The sequence below is a fragment of the Centruroides vittatus genome, unplaced genomic scaffold (assembly GCF_030686945.1).
Source record: "Centruroides vittatus isolate TY-2023 unplaced genomic scaffold, ASM3068694v2 contig_401, whole genome shotgun sequence".
In the NCBI taxonomy this organism is placed as follows: Eukaryota; Metazoa; Arthropoda; class Arachnida; order Scorpiones; family Buthidae; genus Centruroides; species Centruroides vittatus.
The window spans coordinates 1,881,562-1,898,966 of NW_027122216.1; the positions used below are offsets into that span (position 1 = coordinate 1,881,562).

At 25.4% G+C, this 17,405-nt stretch overlaps 1 protein-coding gene across 2 annotated transcripts in view; it reads left to right on the top strand.

Annotated features, from left to right (window-relative positions):
- The window catches only part of LOC136976539 (uncharacterized), a 103,342-nt gene extending 93,316 nt beyond the window's left edge, over nt 1–10,026 (top strand). For both annotated transcript variants that reach the window (XM_067271848.1, XM_067271849.1), the window contains 6 exons: nt 1,327–1,391; nt 4,996–5,073; nt 5,630–5,815; nt 5,898–5,983; nt 7,997–8,108; nt 9,328–10,026. In XM_067271848.1, the coding sequence (XP_067127949.1) occupies nt 1,327–1,391; nt 4,996–5,073; nt 5,630–5,815; nt 5,898–5,983; nt 7,997–8,108; nt 9,328–9,422 (622 nt within the window). In that variant the 3' untranslated portion in view covers nt 9,423–10,026. The remainder of the gene's footprint in view (nt 1–1,326; nt 1,392–4,995; nt 5,074–5,629; nt 5,816–5,897; nt 5,984–7,996; nt 8,109–9,327) is intronic.
- Nucleotides 10,027–17,405: the final 7,379 nt, after the last annotated feature.

Consider the following 17,405-nt stretch of genomic DNA (forward strand, 5'->3'; position numbering starts at 1 on the left):
AATTATCCAGTTATATTACTCTATAAATTGGTTTTTAAAACGTATGTAATATTGTAGGAAAGATCTGAAAATATTAAATTTGAGGAAGAATCTTTTCATCATAATATAAAAATGGAATGATGTAAAAGATATTTTTAGAAATCGGATGAATAAAGATGAAAAAAAGGAAATTTTGTTAGAGGAAATAAAAAAGTTTACAATTTTATATCGTATTTCAGAAATGAATCGTATTTCAAATGAATCAAAAGTGAAAGATTTAAATTTAAATATTAGATTAGAACCCGAATAAATACGAGAAGAACGAGAACGTTCTGTACCTAATGTGGAAATTTCCGTAAAATGACACGTTAAAAATTAAAAAAATAATTGAAAAAAAATATTAGTTTAAAGAATTTACTCGATATTATTTTAAAATTAAAAGAACAATGAGCTTTTAAAGGATTACAGTGAGTTTTTAATGCATTAATTTTGAAAAAAAAATTTTACAAAGTATTAGATTAAACCAGGGCATTGATTATTATTGTTATACACAGAAAGTTTATAGAAAGATTATAAAATGTTTTAGATGTTCATCATCATTAAATGATGATAAATATGCAAAGCATATTCTATAACGATGCTTTGGATAGTTACATTAATTACATGATTAATTAATGTAACTACATAGTGCCATGATTGTTTCTATTACAATGTATTTAATAGTAAAAATACGAATAAACTTTTAAAACTGGGCTTGTAATTAGTAATTTTAACTCTTCCATTAATTAGAATAAATATTACAGGTAATCTATAATTAATAATTATGCCTTTTATATATTTTTCTAAATAGCAAATTTTCTTCTTCGAATAATTCTAAATAACGGTCAAAGATTACAAAATAATAAATAGATAAATTTAAAAAAGACAATAATAAAGCGAAACAATATTGATTCTTTCATATATTCGAATCATAACAATAGATATGAGGATATATTTGGTTGGGTAGTTTGGTGATATTTTTTGGTACTTGGTGATATTACTTGGTTCTTGGTACTCTTGAGTACCAAGAACATTCTTATAACTCTGTAAAAAGTACGAAGAAATCACAGAAATTCTGGTGCAAGAGCTCTTGCACCAGAAATTTTGGGGTAGGGATGAGTGGTTAAGGAAGATGTTCTCTTTGTATAGCACACACACACAGTATAAGTTAATGCTTGCAAAAGAAAGTAAAGATTGATTCAAGTTATTGCTGCAATTATAAATGGAATATTTTTAAAATTTATAATATATTAATTTATTCAGAACTTTAATAAATATAAATAAAATTAATTTTTCTTTTTCCTTCAGTAATAATGGATATGTGTGTATTACCTTTCATCGTCGAAGTAAACATGTAATAGAAATACAGATTGGTAAGAAAAATTTTCCTTTCGTTTATTTATTAAAAGTAATACAAAAATTAAATTTAATGATCATATTTTCTGTTAACAATTTTTAATATTTAAAAATAATCTTATGTAAAAACTATAAGTTTATTATAAACATGGATAGATCTGTGTTTATTATTAATAGAATTCTTTCATATATCAAATAAATTTAATTGAATTTTTCTATTTTTCACATAAAAGTTTAATTATTTTTTATTTTATTTTTAAAAATTAAGTTTACAGTTCTATTACAAAAGTGTTTTATAAAAATAAAGATTTTTTCAATTTATTTCAAGGATTATTTACTTTATTTAATAGTTTATTTTACTAAATTCTTAAATATGAGCTTATGGTTTATTATTTTTGAGTTAAAAGAAATAGTATAGATCTTGTTATCCACCTCCCAAATTTCATGAAATTATCGACCAGTTAATTAACAAATCGACTGCAAACATGGGAGAGAACAGAACCCCTAAACAACATGTATAATCGAACCTTATAGACGGGGATTCTTATCAAGCCAGTTAGATTATGTTTTTTTTTGGTCTGATTTTTGGTTTCTTTCTTTGTTTGAACGCTCAATTTATATATTAAGTAACGTTTCCTAACCAATGGGTCTCTCTCTCTCTCTCTCTCTCTCTTCCATTTCCTGAGTAATGTCTCTATCTTTCAGTGCATTGCAAAGGAAACTCTGAATAAAACACGATAAAAATATTTTTCCAAAATTTAATTATTGTGTTGAACTGCTGTCGTATTAAAGAAATGCCAGGACTATTCCAAAATTTTTTAGTAGTATTGGTCTATTAATAATCCTCGAATAGTTCTAGTAATTCTTTAATGTGACAACTTAATATTTAAGCATCATTCTTATTACAGCAATTACAAGTTAAATTATTATTCATTTATTTTTGTAAAATAAAAAAAAAATATATATATATATATATATAGGATTGCCCAAATGTCACCTAACTGTATTTTTTTATAACAAACTTTCTTTTTGTAATAATATTCATATAATTCGAGGATAATTTTTAACTAATATAATTATATTCTATCAATTTATGAAAAACTAAGCTGTGGATCTGTCAAATTTGTATATGAAGTCAGTTTAAATGAGCTTACGACCATGTTTACCGTTCGATAAACTGAACTTATCTTTATCTAAATCACTAAATTCTCGTGTCAACTCTTTGAAAATATATTTCCAATATAAAATTTCCTTTAAATTTTATATCTCGAAAATATTTGATCTTCGATACAACAGAAATGCAATTGATCATTAAATTATCTGTGGTTGATAATTATAATAATAATAATAAAAAATTAAGAAGAATTTATAATAAATATTTCCAGTTAATTATGTTAAATTGATAATTAATGACATAATTGTCTCGAGACTTATAAATCAACTTTACGACATTCTGAAATTTTATCTGGTCCTATCTCGTAATTAACGTGCCAATAGAAGGTGATTTAATCATTCTACTTCAAAAGAATCTGCTCCCTGCTGCGATTCTAGGTCTTTATCAGTTCGATTTTCATGTCCCTGAACATACTTTATGAAACTGTAATCTACCTTTTACTTATCTTATTGCTTTAATTTCTCTTTTAATACATATTCGGACATTGTTAATTATCTAGTAGAGCAAAGGTGATTTCAGCTTTAGTCTTTCGAAAAATTTTTAATTTCTATTCTCTAATTGAATTAAATTATAGTGTAATATCTTTATACTTTAATAAATTATAATAATAAAGTTTAGCCTTTTTGTTGCTCAATATATATTGAGCAACAAAAATTAATGCTTTTTCTATCAGCTTACTTTGTAACAGAAATTTTTTTTTTAAAACTTTTCCTTAACTTTATATTTTTTGAGTATTAATATGTAAATTATATTAAATATTTTTTTATTATACATTGAACATAAATATCGAAAACTGTTTTAAAATGTCTATATATATATAGGTTAAAGCACTAAAAATCAAGTTTAGTTGAAGAGTATTTTGTAGTTTTGCAAAGTTTTTAAGCTAATTTTCCATAATAAAATGCCATTTTTACTGCCATTTTAAAGGTAATCATCTTAGTTAGATATCTGCGGTTGCTTTTCCTTTTAAATGAGGAATTTTATGTAAAATATAAATTAAACTTTTATATAATAATAAATATATTATTACCCTTTAGAAAACCATAAAACAAAATCATAAAAAATGACTTGAAATTAAATAAAACTATAGAAAGAAGATGTTTAGAAATGTAAAAGATGTAACGATGCAAGTAATGTAACATCTCCAATTAAAGTCAGGTTACAGTAGAAACCAAAGTTTTCCTTTTTCTGCTCGTCTGTCTAATGCCATCTTAAAACTGCACAGTAAGGACAGATCGATAAGTTTCCCTGGTCAATACTGTCCATCGACGTTTCCTAGCACGCTTCCAGTCATTACTGCCAGGAGTGATAGCAGGATTGATACAGCCAAGTCGCCAGAACTTGGTAACGACGAATCGTTTTGGGGGCCTCCTTCGATCTGTGAAGTTAAAATGAAAGGATTGTTTGCAGAGGTGCCACCATAATCTTTCCTCGGTTACAAAGCATATCGAATTAATATAATTATTTTTTTTTATTAAAAATTAATTGATTTTGTTTGGAAGTGTTGTCATTTTATTTATGTTTCGTCTTGTTTACTTTCGTGATGCTTTAGTTCACTTTACATTTCCTTTCTTGTTACTTTCATATATAAGTTATACTTTACTATTGTGTTATCTGCATATCCTATTTCTATTCATACCGCGCTAACTCCATTTCATGTTTCGGTTCATCTTGGCTTCGATTTACATTTTCTTTCATTTCGTCTAAGTGCATGTCATGTTCTCTTTTCATATTGTCTCGAGACAAAGTCTATTTCCCTGCATATTATATTAGGTATGCCTCATGTTCTTTTCATATTGCGCTAACTTTAACCTATTCCATACCACATAATTTTTTTTCCTTGTTTCTGTAACTTGATTTCGTGAATTATTTTCAAATTTTCTTTATTTTTTCTTCTATACAACTCACTTAATTTTTGTTTATATTCCCTTATTCAATACCTTTAAAGTTTGGACAACATAAAACCTAAGAGTATGGTCTTCCTATAAAATTGTATATTTTTAATACAAGTAATTCTTAAGATAAGTATAAGAATAAATTCTTAAAAGTAATAGAATTAAAAAATAAAAGAAAAAAACTATAAACAATTAATAAAAAAACTGCATTCTCTATAAATTACGCTTCCCCTTTAATGGTGAAGTTAAGAGACGAGGATGTTGGCCGTTTGGTACTACCAAAAGCTATTTGATTCCCTTGTTAGAGAGAAATTCTTTGTGTTCTTGACTTGGCAAGCCAATTAAGGACTTGTCTTCATCATCAGAACCATCATCACGAAAGAAGTTTGGGCTTAAAAGGTTGGAAGCGACAAAATGAGGCATTAAAAAAAGAAAGAGAGAAAGAGAGAATAAAACATTATTACTGCATTTGAAGACACTTTATTCATAAGTTATATCAACTAATTTAAGTATCATTCAATAATTTCCATCTTTTTGTGAATTTTCTGTTAGGAGGATTCTCAAGACGTCCGCAAGATGCTTGTGCTCCAACTCTCCCTGACATGTCCACAGAATTCGTCACATTAATCAGTAAGTAGCATTATACTTCTAAGGAAATTATTAAATATATAGTGTTAAAAGAATAATTTTGCATTTTATAAATTCAAAAATGCAAACATTATAAGCAAAATGCTATTACTTAAGAAGAAGAAGGGGGAAAAAACTAATACATTCCAAAATTAAATTTTTCAAAACTTCAAAATTCTTCAAATAATGGAAAAAAATCTCTAGGCTATAGAAAGCATAATAGACGTGCATAAAAGGAGGAAATAAGTTCAGGGAGAGATGGGAAAAGAATAAAAAAAAATTTCTTTCCTTGATAAGATTTAAAGAAATTGCGATTTTTGCATTTGTGCTCGGAAAATTGCATTGAAATGTCATACTTCTAAAAGAATACAAAAAAAAATAGAATTTTATAAAATTTTACTCATATTTTTTTATTTATTTACAATAGAAATTTTTACTTAATTTATCATTTTGCTTTACAATTTATAGGATACGTGTATAAAGAAAAGTTATCAAACATGGTGCTTCTTACATATAAGTTACAGGATTATTTACGTATATTTTTGTTTTCTTTCTTCAGCGAGATCTCCGACAGCCCGCAAATGTCCAAGAATTGTAGAGACAAACGGACTGAGGGTCCAAGCTGGTCGAACAAGTATTGTCAAGGCTGATTTGTGTCGTGAAACAACTGCAGTTGTTGTCGGATGTCGGGCACACGACACACTCGAATTTCTAACCATGTGCGCTTCTTTTAAAGATGTTCAAAGTAAGAAATATGAGTTTTTTATTTCTAATTTAAGAAAAATATTCTTTACATATTTAAAATTATTTGCAAATCTTTCATTTAGCATTTCATTGCCATGGTAATTGGGAAGAAAATGGAAGAAGTTACTTGATTACTGGATTGAAAAATTCCAGGGCGAAATATTGCTTTGTGAGTAAATTTATCATTTATCTAATTATTTTACGATTAAATATTTAAATTTATGCCTTAAATATAATACGAATCGTTTTTTACTATTATTTTTAATTATAAGATGCTTCAGATGCTTCAATTTTAATTATTTATATACATTCTACTATATTATATATAACAATATACAATTATATAGACTTAAATACTATTTTTCGAATCCAGTTTTAATTTTTTAAACTGTGCAAACATGAAATATATGGCAGCTAATTACATTGTATAACATATTTTAACGTATAAAAACACCTTAAAATAACAAAAACTGAATTAAAAAATAATTTTAATTAGTAACTTTAAATTTTAAAAATTAATTAAATATAAATAAATATATATATATATATACAGTATTAGTTATTTCTATATAATATACATTAAAAATTGTTAAAATTCCTTAATTTAATCGAAATATAAAAGAATATTTTTATTATTAAAGTATTTTTAAAATATTAAAATAATGGATATTTTAAGGTAATTGATATTGACCAATGACTTCTTTTTTTAATTATATTTATTTATAAAGATAAGCCAATAATAATTTAAAATGTTCTTGACTATTATTCTCGTTTGTAATCGAGTAGCAATTAGTTTCAACATTCTCTAAAGACCAGTTAGTTAGAAGTTGAGTTTAGTGTTCCCAATGTGACCCCATTGAGACTTATGGGAATTGAAGCAAATGAAGCTATTGCCGAACAACAATTCTTTTTCTTTTGACTCCGTTCAATACTAATTTGTCGAAAATCTACTTCTAATTAAACAGGAGAGAGAAATCTATCGAATGGAACAAAATCTATTTTTAGATTTACTTTTTAATAGTGCAATAATCCATATTCTTTTCTTTATATCTATGTAAATTGTCTTGGACGAATCTTATTTTTTTTTTAAATTTTATTTGATTTTTTTTAGAACGTTTAGAAAATGTTTAAAATTTTTAATAAGTATAGATTTATACAATTAAACATAAATTTTTTTTGTGTTACTCTAAGCTTAAATTTACTTCTAATTAAAATGCCAATTAGTTGTTTAATTTTCTCTTTATCTTTATTACTTTTTTTTCTTATTTAATGAGGTTATAGTTTACCTTAAAATATTAATTTTCATAAAAATAAATTACTTTTCGATATTAAAGATTAATTAATGATAATTTTTATTACGAAAATTTTAATAATTTGTTTATTTAATTTGATGTGAGAAAAGTAACATGTGTGAAATTTTATTTTAAAATTTTTATAGTTATATTAAGTACTAAAATATTAAATTTTAAAATATATATATATTTTTTTTAATATAAAAATAAAATTTTTGTTTTTTTTATTTTAATTTTTTCATTATTTTTTAAAATAATTTTAATAAAGGAAAATGTATAAAAATTATGTTTTTAATTATAATTAAAGTATATATTTTTACATAAATATTTAAATTTAATTTTAATATTTAAATATTTTTAATGGAATTTATATAGATTTATAAAACGATGTTTTTGAATGGACAGTAATAGATTTAATACCGTAAATATTTTTTAAAAAATTTACCGTTTGGCTTCTTATATATTAAACTTTTGGCCACTTTATTGAAATTTGTATAGTTTTTAAGTAAAAAAAAACTTTTATAAACTTAATATAGATGCTATATAAGTAAAAATTATCAAGAGAAAAAGAAAAATAAGTCTCTTAACATTTATCAATCAACTATCAATAACGAAAGAGATCTCAAACAGTTATTAATTGAGTTCGGAAAAGGAATGGTTTTCAGTAAGATAAAAGGGACGAGGGGGGCAGGAAAAAAAAAAGATATTGATCTCAATATAACAGCTGATATTACTGAACTAAGAAGAAATTCCCACAACCAATTCTTTCTCTTTGTCAAGTAAGAAGTCAGATGGTATTGACAGTACAATTTAACACAATTGAAATAGTAAGAATAAGACTGTCAGTTAGAGTTTCTTATAATGCGAATTTTTGGTCACTATCGTTTCAGGTATACTCGACAAACGACAAGGTGACACATTTATCCGGCCTTCATGACACATGCCACAGAACAGTGTCACCCGGTGTCACGGGGAATTTAACCTTTAATATATCAGCCGCAGGTAAATTGGAAATTTTTCTTTTCAAGTAAATTTTTATTGTTATGTGATTTTTATAAATCAGATTTTATACTTTTAAAACTAATAAAATTAATGTTCCGATTTATTACAATGACACAAATCGTAAAGAGTTTCTTGACATTGTCAAGTGCAGCTGGATACTTGATTACTTCTACAATTTTCAAGTGAGACAATTAAGACTTTGTTGCCTTTTTTTTATTGTTCAAAGAAAAATAAGTTGACATTTTCTAAACAACGAGACAACTTCTTACTTTTAAACATTTGACAACTCAATTGTTAAAAAGTAAAATACAAGAACTTACTTTAGAATGAAAATGTTGAATTATTTATATCATAAGTTTAAGTGCGAGGATTTGATGAAGAAAATAAATTCATATTAATTTTTAAAAAAATTAAAAAGAAATTCAAATATTCTGTTTAAAATATCTATTAAATAATAATATTATTTTTAAAGAATAAATATTTAAATGAACAAGATTTGAGATTGAGATTTAGTAGAAACAATTTAAAGATGATGTAGCAGATTATCTGGAGGATTAATTGATGCTGATGTTCGGTTGCTTTCGGCTTTCAGCTATTAATTAGTTGGTTGTGTTAGTTTATGTTAGCTATCACTCTACTCGGAAGATCACTGCTTTACTTTGATGGATGACCATAACACGATCTGGTGACACATAGGTTGTGTTTCGCATGCTTAATCTTGCATTCCCGAAACCACGTGATCACTAGGTGTGAAACTGCTTTACTATCGCAATTTTCGCTTCACTGACTCGTGCAGATTTCTCATTTACAAATGCAACTTTGATTTTATAACTTTTTAGAAATTAATTTTCTTTATTTCTCTAAGAATTTTGTCGTTTTATTCAAAAAAAAAACAAAAAAAAACCTCTTTACTACCTTTTCAGTTTAATAACTTTAGCGTGTAATTTCGTAAAATATAGAATAACAAACATAAATTTTTATATTTCGTAGTAATCTGAGCAGAATACAAATCAGATTTTTACAAAATAATAATTTCTTATTAAAGAACGGACATATTTTAAACCATAAATAATTGAGTCTGTAGAGAATAAGATAGTAGATTATGGCCTTCAGACATTGTTAAACACGATACTTTAGGGAATAATATGCGGAATATGTATATATAATGAAATTTTTATAACGATCTTTTTGCTTGTTTTTTTTTCTTTTTCTCTTAAAGGTGACTGCGACTACCTGTTAAAAGGTGGGGCACAAGTGAGGTGGCTCTCCCTTGACGTCATGTTCCTCGCCCTATTACTATATTTCGTCCGGTGACAGGAATCTATCACACTCCCCGAATCTTAAAATTCCTCGTCCTACACGAGAAAAGAGACGGGAAAAACCCAGTGCCTAATAAAAAAAAAACACATAATAATAAAAGATATCGGATCTTCAAGATGGACTGTTTCCCTAAAGTCAAAGAGAAAAAGCCGCTTAACAACGATATCTGCGGTGAAGTGGGCAATACTTTAAATGTGCGTGTGTGTGCGTGTGATCGGGACAAGTGACTAAAATAAGAAAATAAATAAATAAATAAAAATAAAAAGTAAATGATAAATAAAATTCTTGTGATGTGCGTGAAGAACCACTGTGATTGGACCGATTGAATGATATGTGAGTACTCCTGTAGGAAAGACAATGCCGAAAAAATTAAAATAAAAAAAAAAAGATTAATTCCAGATATAGAGTAACTCGGCCAGCGAGTTACGCAATTGTATTTTAGAAAACATTGGATCAGACTATCAACAGAATTATTCCATTATTTCTTCGTCCTTGGTCTGTCCGCAGCCTGTTCGTTGTTCATGTAAAGAATACTCAAGAAAAAAAAAACAGATAAATGGTACTTATTAATGATACTAATAAAGAGATTTTGTGTTTATTTTGTCTTTTATAAATGAATTATAAACACCATTTTAAAAAATTCTTATATAAAATAATAATTATTATTATTATTGTTTCCCGAACGTGTAAAGAGAGCGATGCTTATAAAATTATATAATTTGTATATTTCATTATGAGAATTATAACAAAGGTTACGATATTAAATTAATTAAAATATAAATTAAATTAACAGAACGTGAAAATTAAATTTTATTTTAAATTAAATATTAAATATAAACATTTATCAATTTCCATTCGATTGAGAAATATCACTTGATTGGAAAATATCATTAATCAAGTGATAAATCTTTAAATGAAAACTTTAAATATTTAATTATTAATATAAATATAATTTAAATTAATTTTTAAATATTTTAATTATATTTCTTAAAGAATTATATAATTTAAAAAAAAATCAAAGCCAAATACATGAAGACAATTTAACATGTTTTAATACCCGAATATGTTCTATAATGTGAAGTTTTGTTGTGTTGTTAAATGAGATTTTTAATAAATAAATACATAAAAGATTTATATTTTAAAAGATACAAAATGAAAGTTTATATGAAGGAAAATTTTTGTTGACTTTGAATTTTGTTAATTTCCTGCGAACAAAGAAGAAAAAAAAAGAGATTTTCATCAACAAAAGAAAGAAACCGACTCTTGATTAATTTAGTCTTTTGTACTTAGTAAACTTTAACATTATATCCTAAGGCTGCTTTTGATAAAGAAATAAAACTTTTCTAAACTTTTCACTTTATATATATATATATATATATATTTAAACGATTTAAAATTCATTTTAATAATAAATGTTCACAAAATTTAATCTTTGATTTAGAAATTTGATTATTGTTATTATTAATTTTGCTTAAAATGGAAAATCTGGATTTACTTGTAACGCTTTTAATACTTTCTGATCTTATTGAAGTTACGAAATATTCAATTGAAAATCGAAACGATTACGATTAACTTGAAAATTAAATTAAATTTAAAAAAAACTCTGAAATGAGATGAAAATTTGCTGTTTATTCGTGAATTATTTTCTTGGTAATTTTAATAATTTTTTTAAAATTTAGAAAATATTTACACAATTAATAAAGTTTGTAAATAATATGTAAATCTAATTAGGGATATTTACGTATGATTTTTTTTTTTTTGCAGGGTGACCAAAAGTCGCGTGCACCTACATTGTACTGTTTTTAATATAAGTAGGCATTGACAAGTACTTTAATTTGCAATTTGTCAGTATACAAAGTGGCGCAAAGGTCACTTAAACGAGGTATCAATTTGGAATAGCTCCTTGTTATCGTGATTCAGTAATTTGTGATTCGGTGGCTTCCACTGAAGCAACCGTATCACGAATAATAAGTTAGGCCAAACCGTTTTCAAACTTTTAAAAAGATCTCATTTTGATCCACTCTCTATGCGTGTGTATAATCTCATTGTTAATAACACTGCTTCATTTAACGCCTTGTATATTGTTTATATATCACGTTATATTAGTATGCGTTAGATAATTAACTAGTACAGTACATGAGATAGTAGTTAATTAAAGATGAATTTTTGAGAGAATTATAATAATATTTCTTCAATGAAATAATTTTTTTTTCCTCATTTATTTTTATGAAGTGATGATTAGAATCTTTATTTCTTACGCAATTGCCTTGAGAATTACACAAAAATTCCTATTAGGAAATTAATTAATTTCGTACATTACCTATTATGATGTAAAAATTTAAATGACAAATAACTTGTAAAAATTCCTGATATTTAATTAATTCGTGTAAGACATTGGTGAATTGCTCGTGAACATTTTAAATAATTTCTTTAATAAGCAAACAACACTCAACGTGTAAACAGGATATAAACTGCTTGTGTATTCAAGAAAATACCAAGATTTTGATATTAAAAAAATGTATTCTACGATAAAATTATGAATATTTTAACCATTAAATTTCAAAGATATAGTTAATTGTGACGTTGAAGATCGTATAATCATTGACGTGCTCGTGGGCTCGGTGTTTTGCTGAAGAATTTGTACTTGGATTCCATTCCATTGTCAGAAATCTGTTTACCGTTTATATTATGGTTAACCACACTACTACCCAATTGTAATCAGTGTGTACTATTGGGTAGATATATGGCTATATTAGGCTAACGCTTTGCATATTATTCGCTTATTAGTTAAATTGCTGCTTAATAATAGCAATTCGCTTAAATTGATAATAGCTTAAACAATAATCCTATGTTATGCTCTTGTAATATCAGAATTATCTTTATGCTAGAAGTTAATAATGTATTTGAAAGGAAATATTACTTGTATGTGCATCTTCTTAATATGAATAAATAAGAATAGCGTAATAATGTTTTAAAAAACTAAATATTTCTCATGCTTCTGAAAATAACAGCATTGTGAATTGGTAAAAATTGATATTTTTTATATATAATTACAGACGAAATCTGGTTCTGATATAATTATACAGCCCGGATACACTTTAAGGTCAATTTAGAAACGTGTTCAATACAGAATGTGCAAAATAATTGATTTTTTCAGCTTACATTTTATGTTTCAACTAAAATCAATGAATACTTAATGAAATATTAATAATTACGTATATCCCTCGTGTATTTCGTGTATCATTTTAGGGGTGTCTCTTACGTTTGTTTGTTTATGGGATGAACATAAACAGCCCATTAATGAGCTTTGTCATTATATATCCTTCCTTACTTGTAAATAGATAAATAAATGACATTTTAAGGAACTTTTCGGTTCCTTAAAATAAAAAAAATCATAAATTTTAATCGAACACAACACAGGAACATGATAAAAAGTAAATAAACAATATTATTTGTATATCTACTTCAGTGTGAACAACAGAATTTTTCATCCTCATCTTTTATTTTACATATTATATACGTAAAATAAAGGATAAACAACCATCTTTTAGCTGTAAAAATTTGTCTTCATCAATATTTTCCTCGTCTATCTTCGTAATTTTAGAAGCATACTTGATGTTTTTTCATAAAGTTTTAAATTTTCTGAGATACTATACATTATATTTATAAATAAAAGACAAATATGTACATTTTTAATTTGCTTTTTTAGATGAATCTATTACTTCTTCCTTTGACTTTTCTAAATATAAGTATTTGTACAATTATAAATATTCGAATAAACTAAATACTGCAACTATTGTATAATAATAATAATAATAATAATTAAGACAGTTTCGGACTTACATCTCTAATTCTAGCAATTAAAAAAATTTCAATCTTTCAGAACATTTTGATATTTTAACCTTTGATCTTTAAAGGTCAAAGCCATCGTAATTTTAAGAATTTAAATAGGAACGTATATTTAGTGATACGTCGTTTAATTCCATTTTTAATATTAAATCCAACGGTGTAATTAGATTTAAGATAAAATGAATCATTTAGAAGTTATACCGGAATAACCTTCTCTACCAGATCGAGAAAAATTCTTTTAGAGTAGTCACAACAGTCTTGACCTTTAAATGTCAAAGGTCAAAATACCAAAATAGCATAACAGATTTGTTTATAGATCAATTAATGTTTCCAAAATTTTAAATTTCCTACTTAACAGGAAGACATCAAGATAATAGAACGAATATATACCAACAAAATTCGGATTCTTTTATTTATAAACATTAAAATTAAAAATTCATTCTTTTTTTAAATTATTTCATTTCATTTATTAAAATTTTCTTCTATAATTAAGATTTCAACTGTGAAAAAATATTTTTTTTTCAGTTACTTAAATTACCTCAATCAGGAAATAGTTAATATCATTAAAAATAATAAAAAAAATTGACACGTATAAAGTTAAATATTAATAATTTACAGTTTTAAACATTATTTATATAAATATTCAAAATTTTTTAATCTTTATATTTTATCAGAATCGTTGATTTAAAATAGCATCTACTGAAACTTTTATGAATTACACAATTATATTTTTTTTATATTGTTAACGTTATTGAAGAAGAAATTAGTGAATTTTATTAAAAATATTCTCACATATTTATTTTATTTCTTTAAATTTTTTAAGTAATTTTTTTTTTACGAAAAATTTCAATAGTGTCGCTATAAATTGCCATTTCATTACTAAATTAGTCATTTTAAAATTTTAAAATAAATATTTATTAAACATTTTAATCTTTTAAAATATATCTTAATTTAAATATATATATATATATAATTTTTGAAAATTACTTTTTAAGGATTACTTTCCTTAATTTATGCATAAAGTTTTCTTTAATTTAAAAGTATTTTTTCGTGTTATTTTGAAGAGTTTTATTCTTTTTAAAAATTAATTAATATTATAAAATTTTTGAAATATATTTTTAAAAAATAAACGTAATATCTCGTATTAAAAACTTCAATTAAAAAGTAAAACGAAGGTAAAATTTTTGCATTTTTTGGGTAATTTTTGATCTAATATACAATAATTATCTTAATATCTTTATAATCTCACGTTATCCAACTCCGTGTTAGAACTAATACTAAAATAGTTAGAAAAGAAAAAAATTACAGGAAAATTTGAAGAGAAAAAGAAAGAAAAAGTGTAGCATCTGGTAAAGAAAATAAAGAACAGTTTGAGATGTTTCGGAAGGGAATAAATGCTTTTTAAACATTTTCTCTTTTTTTCTCTCTGTGGCTAGGTATTATTCTTATATATATATACTTTTTCTGCTTATTTATGTGTATACTCTAAAGGAAAAAAAAAACATTAGGGGTTTAGAATTTAGCCTTCATTGCGAAGTCAGGAAGAAGAAGGGTTCTTATGAGTCTCAAGTGTGCTTTCTTCAGTCTCGGTCCTTTTATCTGACCCTCGCACACATGTTATAATTGGACACTTGGGAAACGTAGAATATCATAATTTTCCATCTTTTCGTTATTTTATTATGGCAATAATGCTTTAGGCACAGCTTTGGATATGTAGCTCATCTTGCACTTGAAATTCCTACACTTGAAATGTGGTAAATTTACATGATCTTAGTGGATATCAGAATACAGTAGTTCTTCAAAATTTCGCATTAAAGTCTACCTATTACTTTATGTTACAAAAGCACGACTGGTCCCCGCCGTCAGAAGCTAAAACTTCTACTAAGGTAACAGGTAGGATAAAGATAAGTATCTTTGCTGCTTTTATGCATAATATACCACATAAATTTCCTTTTTGGTAAAAGAAGGATTATTTTACAATGCTAAAAGTTCCTATTATTTTTTCGTTAGGGAATGTATTTTCCTATAGCTATTCAAAGTTTGTAACTGTAGGGTTTAAGTACTTATTCTTTCTTAGGGCATTGTCTACAATATAAAGTTTTATTCGCTTATATTTTAATTTTAATTTAATTTTCTTAAAATATTTATAATATTTTTATTACGTATTCCATTATATGTTGCAAAGTTTGATATTAAATATAACTATCAAACACGAATTAAAGTTTTGAACTTAATTAATAATACATAAATAATGTTACAATAAATTAAAACAAATAAACAAAAAATTATATTTAAAATGAATTCAAATTTCAAATTATCTAATTGGAAATTTATTCTCAAGTTTTTCCATATTTATTTTTATAGAATTAATTAATAATTAATGCAAAAATTCTTAAGAATTTTATTGAATTTAGTTGATTTAAAGATGATAGATAAATTTTTCTTTTGATAAATCTGGTTTTGTCAAGGGAGAGGTTTTCCAATGTCTCTTGTGCTTTACATAATTACAAGGCGACAAAGAGTACGTTTGTTAGATTGGCTTAGCTTACAACTAACAGAAAAGGCTTTTCATGTAGAGACATTACCGAAGACAATTGAAGTAAATGGACCAATCACAAGTATTCAACAAAGTGACAGCACGATATTAAATGTGACAGACTCCTTTCATCCCTGTAGAAGGGGTGACATCCAGGGATAAGAGACACTCTTACGTGTGCATCACCTAACGAAATTTCGTTTCAATGCTTCCTAGACTGGAAATAAATTTACAACTAAGTGATAAAGTGAAAGCAATCATTACTTGTGTCATCGTAACCGAATGATCAACTGATAATGAAGCGCAATTCTTTTTTAAATTATATTTTTATTGTAAGACTTGAGAAAGAATTAAGAAAAACCCCTAAATGTTCAACTTCTCATAATCTGATTTTTAAGCATTTGAAAAAAGAACTTATGAATTTTAGTCCACGAATTATATTGAAATTAAAATAATTGAGATATGATGTAATATTTTTGAAATGTAAGTTAAAAAATGAATTTTTACAGCGTAACTTTGGATCCTTATAATGAAATATTAATGTAAAATTTCCAGCGAAATTATCAGTGGAAAATTGAAAAAATAATAATAAAAAAACGGTTATTTATACCCTGTAAGAAGTTGCCAAAATTGAAGGGGGGTTATTAAAAAAAGTTATGTTGATAGATTCGATTTCCTGCTTGTCATATATGAAGAATTGATATGTAAACTAAGGCTAGTCTTACTCACCATGTGGCTGAGTGATGATGATTGATAGTTACTCCTCTACCGCGGACAGAAATGGAATTATTGAGAATATAACGTGATTGACGTACTTTTGCATCATTCTTCAAACTTCACCTCACGAAAATAAAATATTAATTGAAAAGAGAAAACAATTGAATAGATGCAGATGGATTATTTTTATTTAATTCCTTCTTTAAATTCCTCTTTTCTACGACTATTAACTTTATACTGAACTTCGTAGAATCGTAAATTCAAATAAAACAATTGCTGATTACAATTTCGTTCAAGTGGAGTGTAAAAATAGTTCAATTGAAAGTGCAATTCTCAAAGGAAATCAAAATTTACTTAGCAACCGAGTAATTAGCCAATTGCTTTATTTAAGTGCTTAAAGATTGGTACGCCTTTTTTAAATATTGAAAGTGTTTTCATTAGTTTTTGCTTAAAGGAAGTTTTCCATCACCTAAACGAAACCATGTCTAAATATACTTCAGCTCCACGAAGAGAACAAGCAAGAAGCAGGATACTGACCCGAATAATGAGTCCATTAGAAAGAAATTTCTTATGGATTCATAGGAAATTTATTAAATATTACATAAGATATTTGATATGATACGTCTAATATTTAATTTTGATAAATTAAGAATTAAAAAGTTCATTAAAATAATTCAGCGCATCTAATTGATTAAAAACAATGTTGATTTTGCTTGATTAAAAAATTACAAATGCTTTTTCCAGCAGTAATATTTTATTAATTTATACTCCAGTTTATGAAGTTTATTATTAAAAAATTTACAAATGATTCAAAAAATAAAATAGTTTATTAATATTCAAAATCAAATTTTTCTTTAAATTTTATATACGAACTT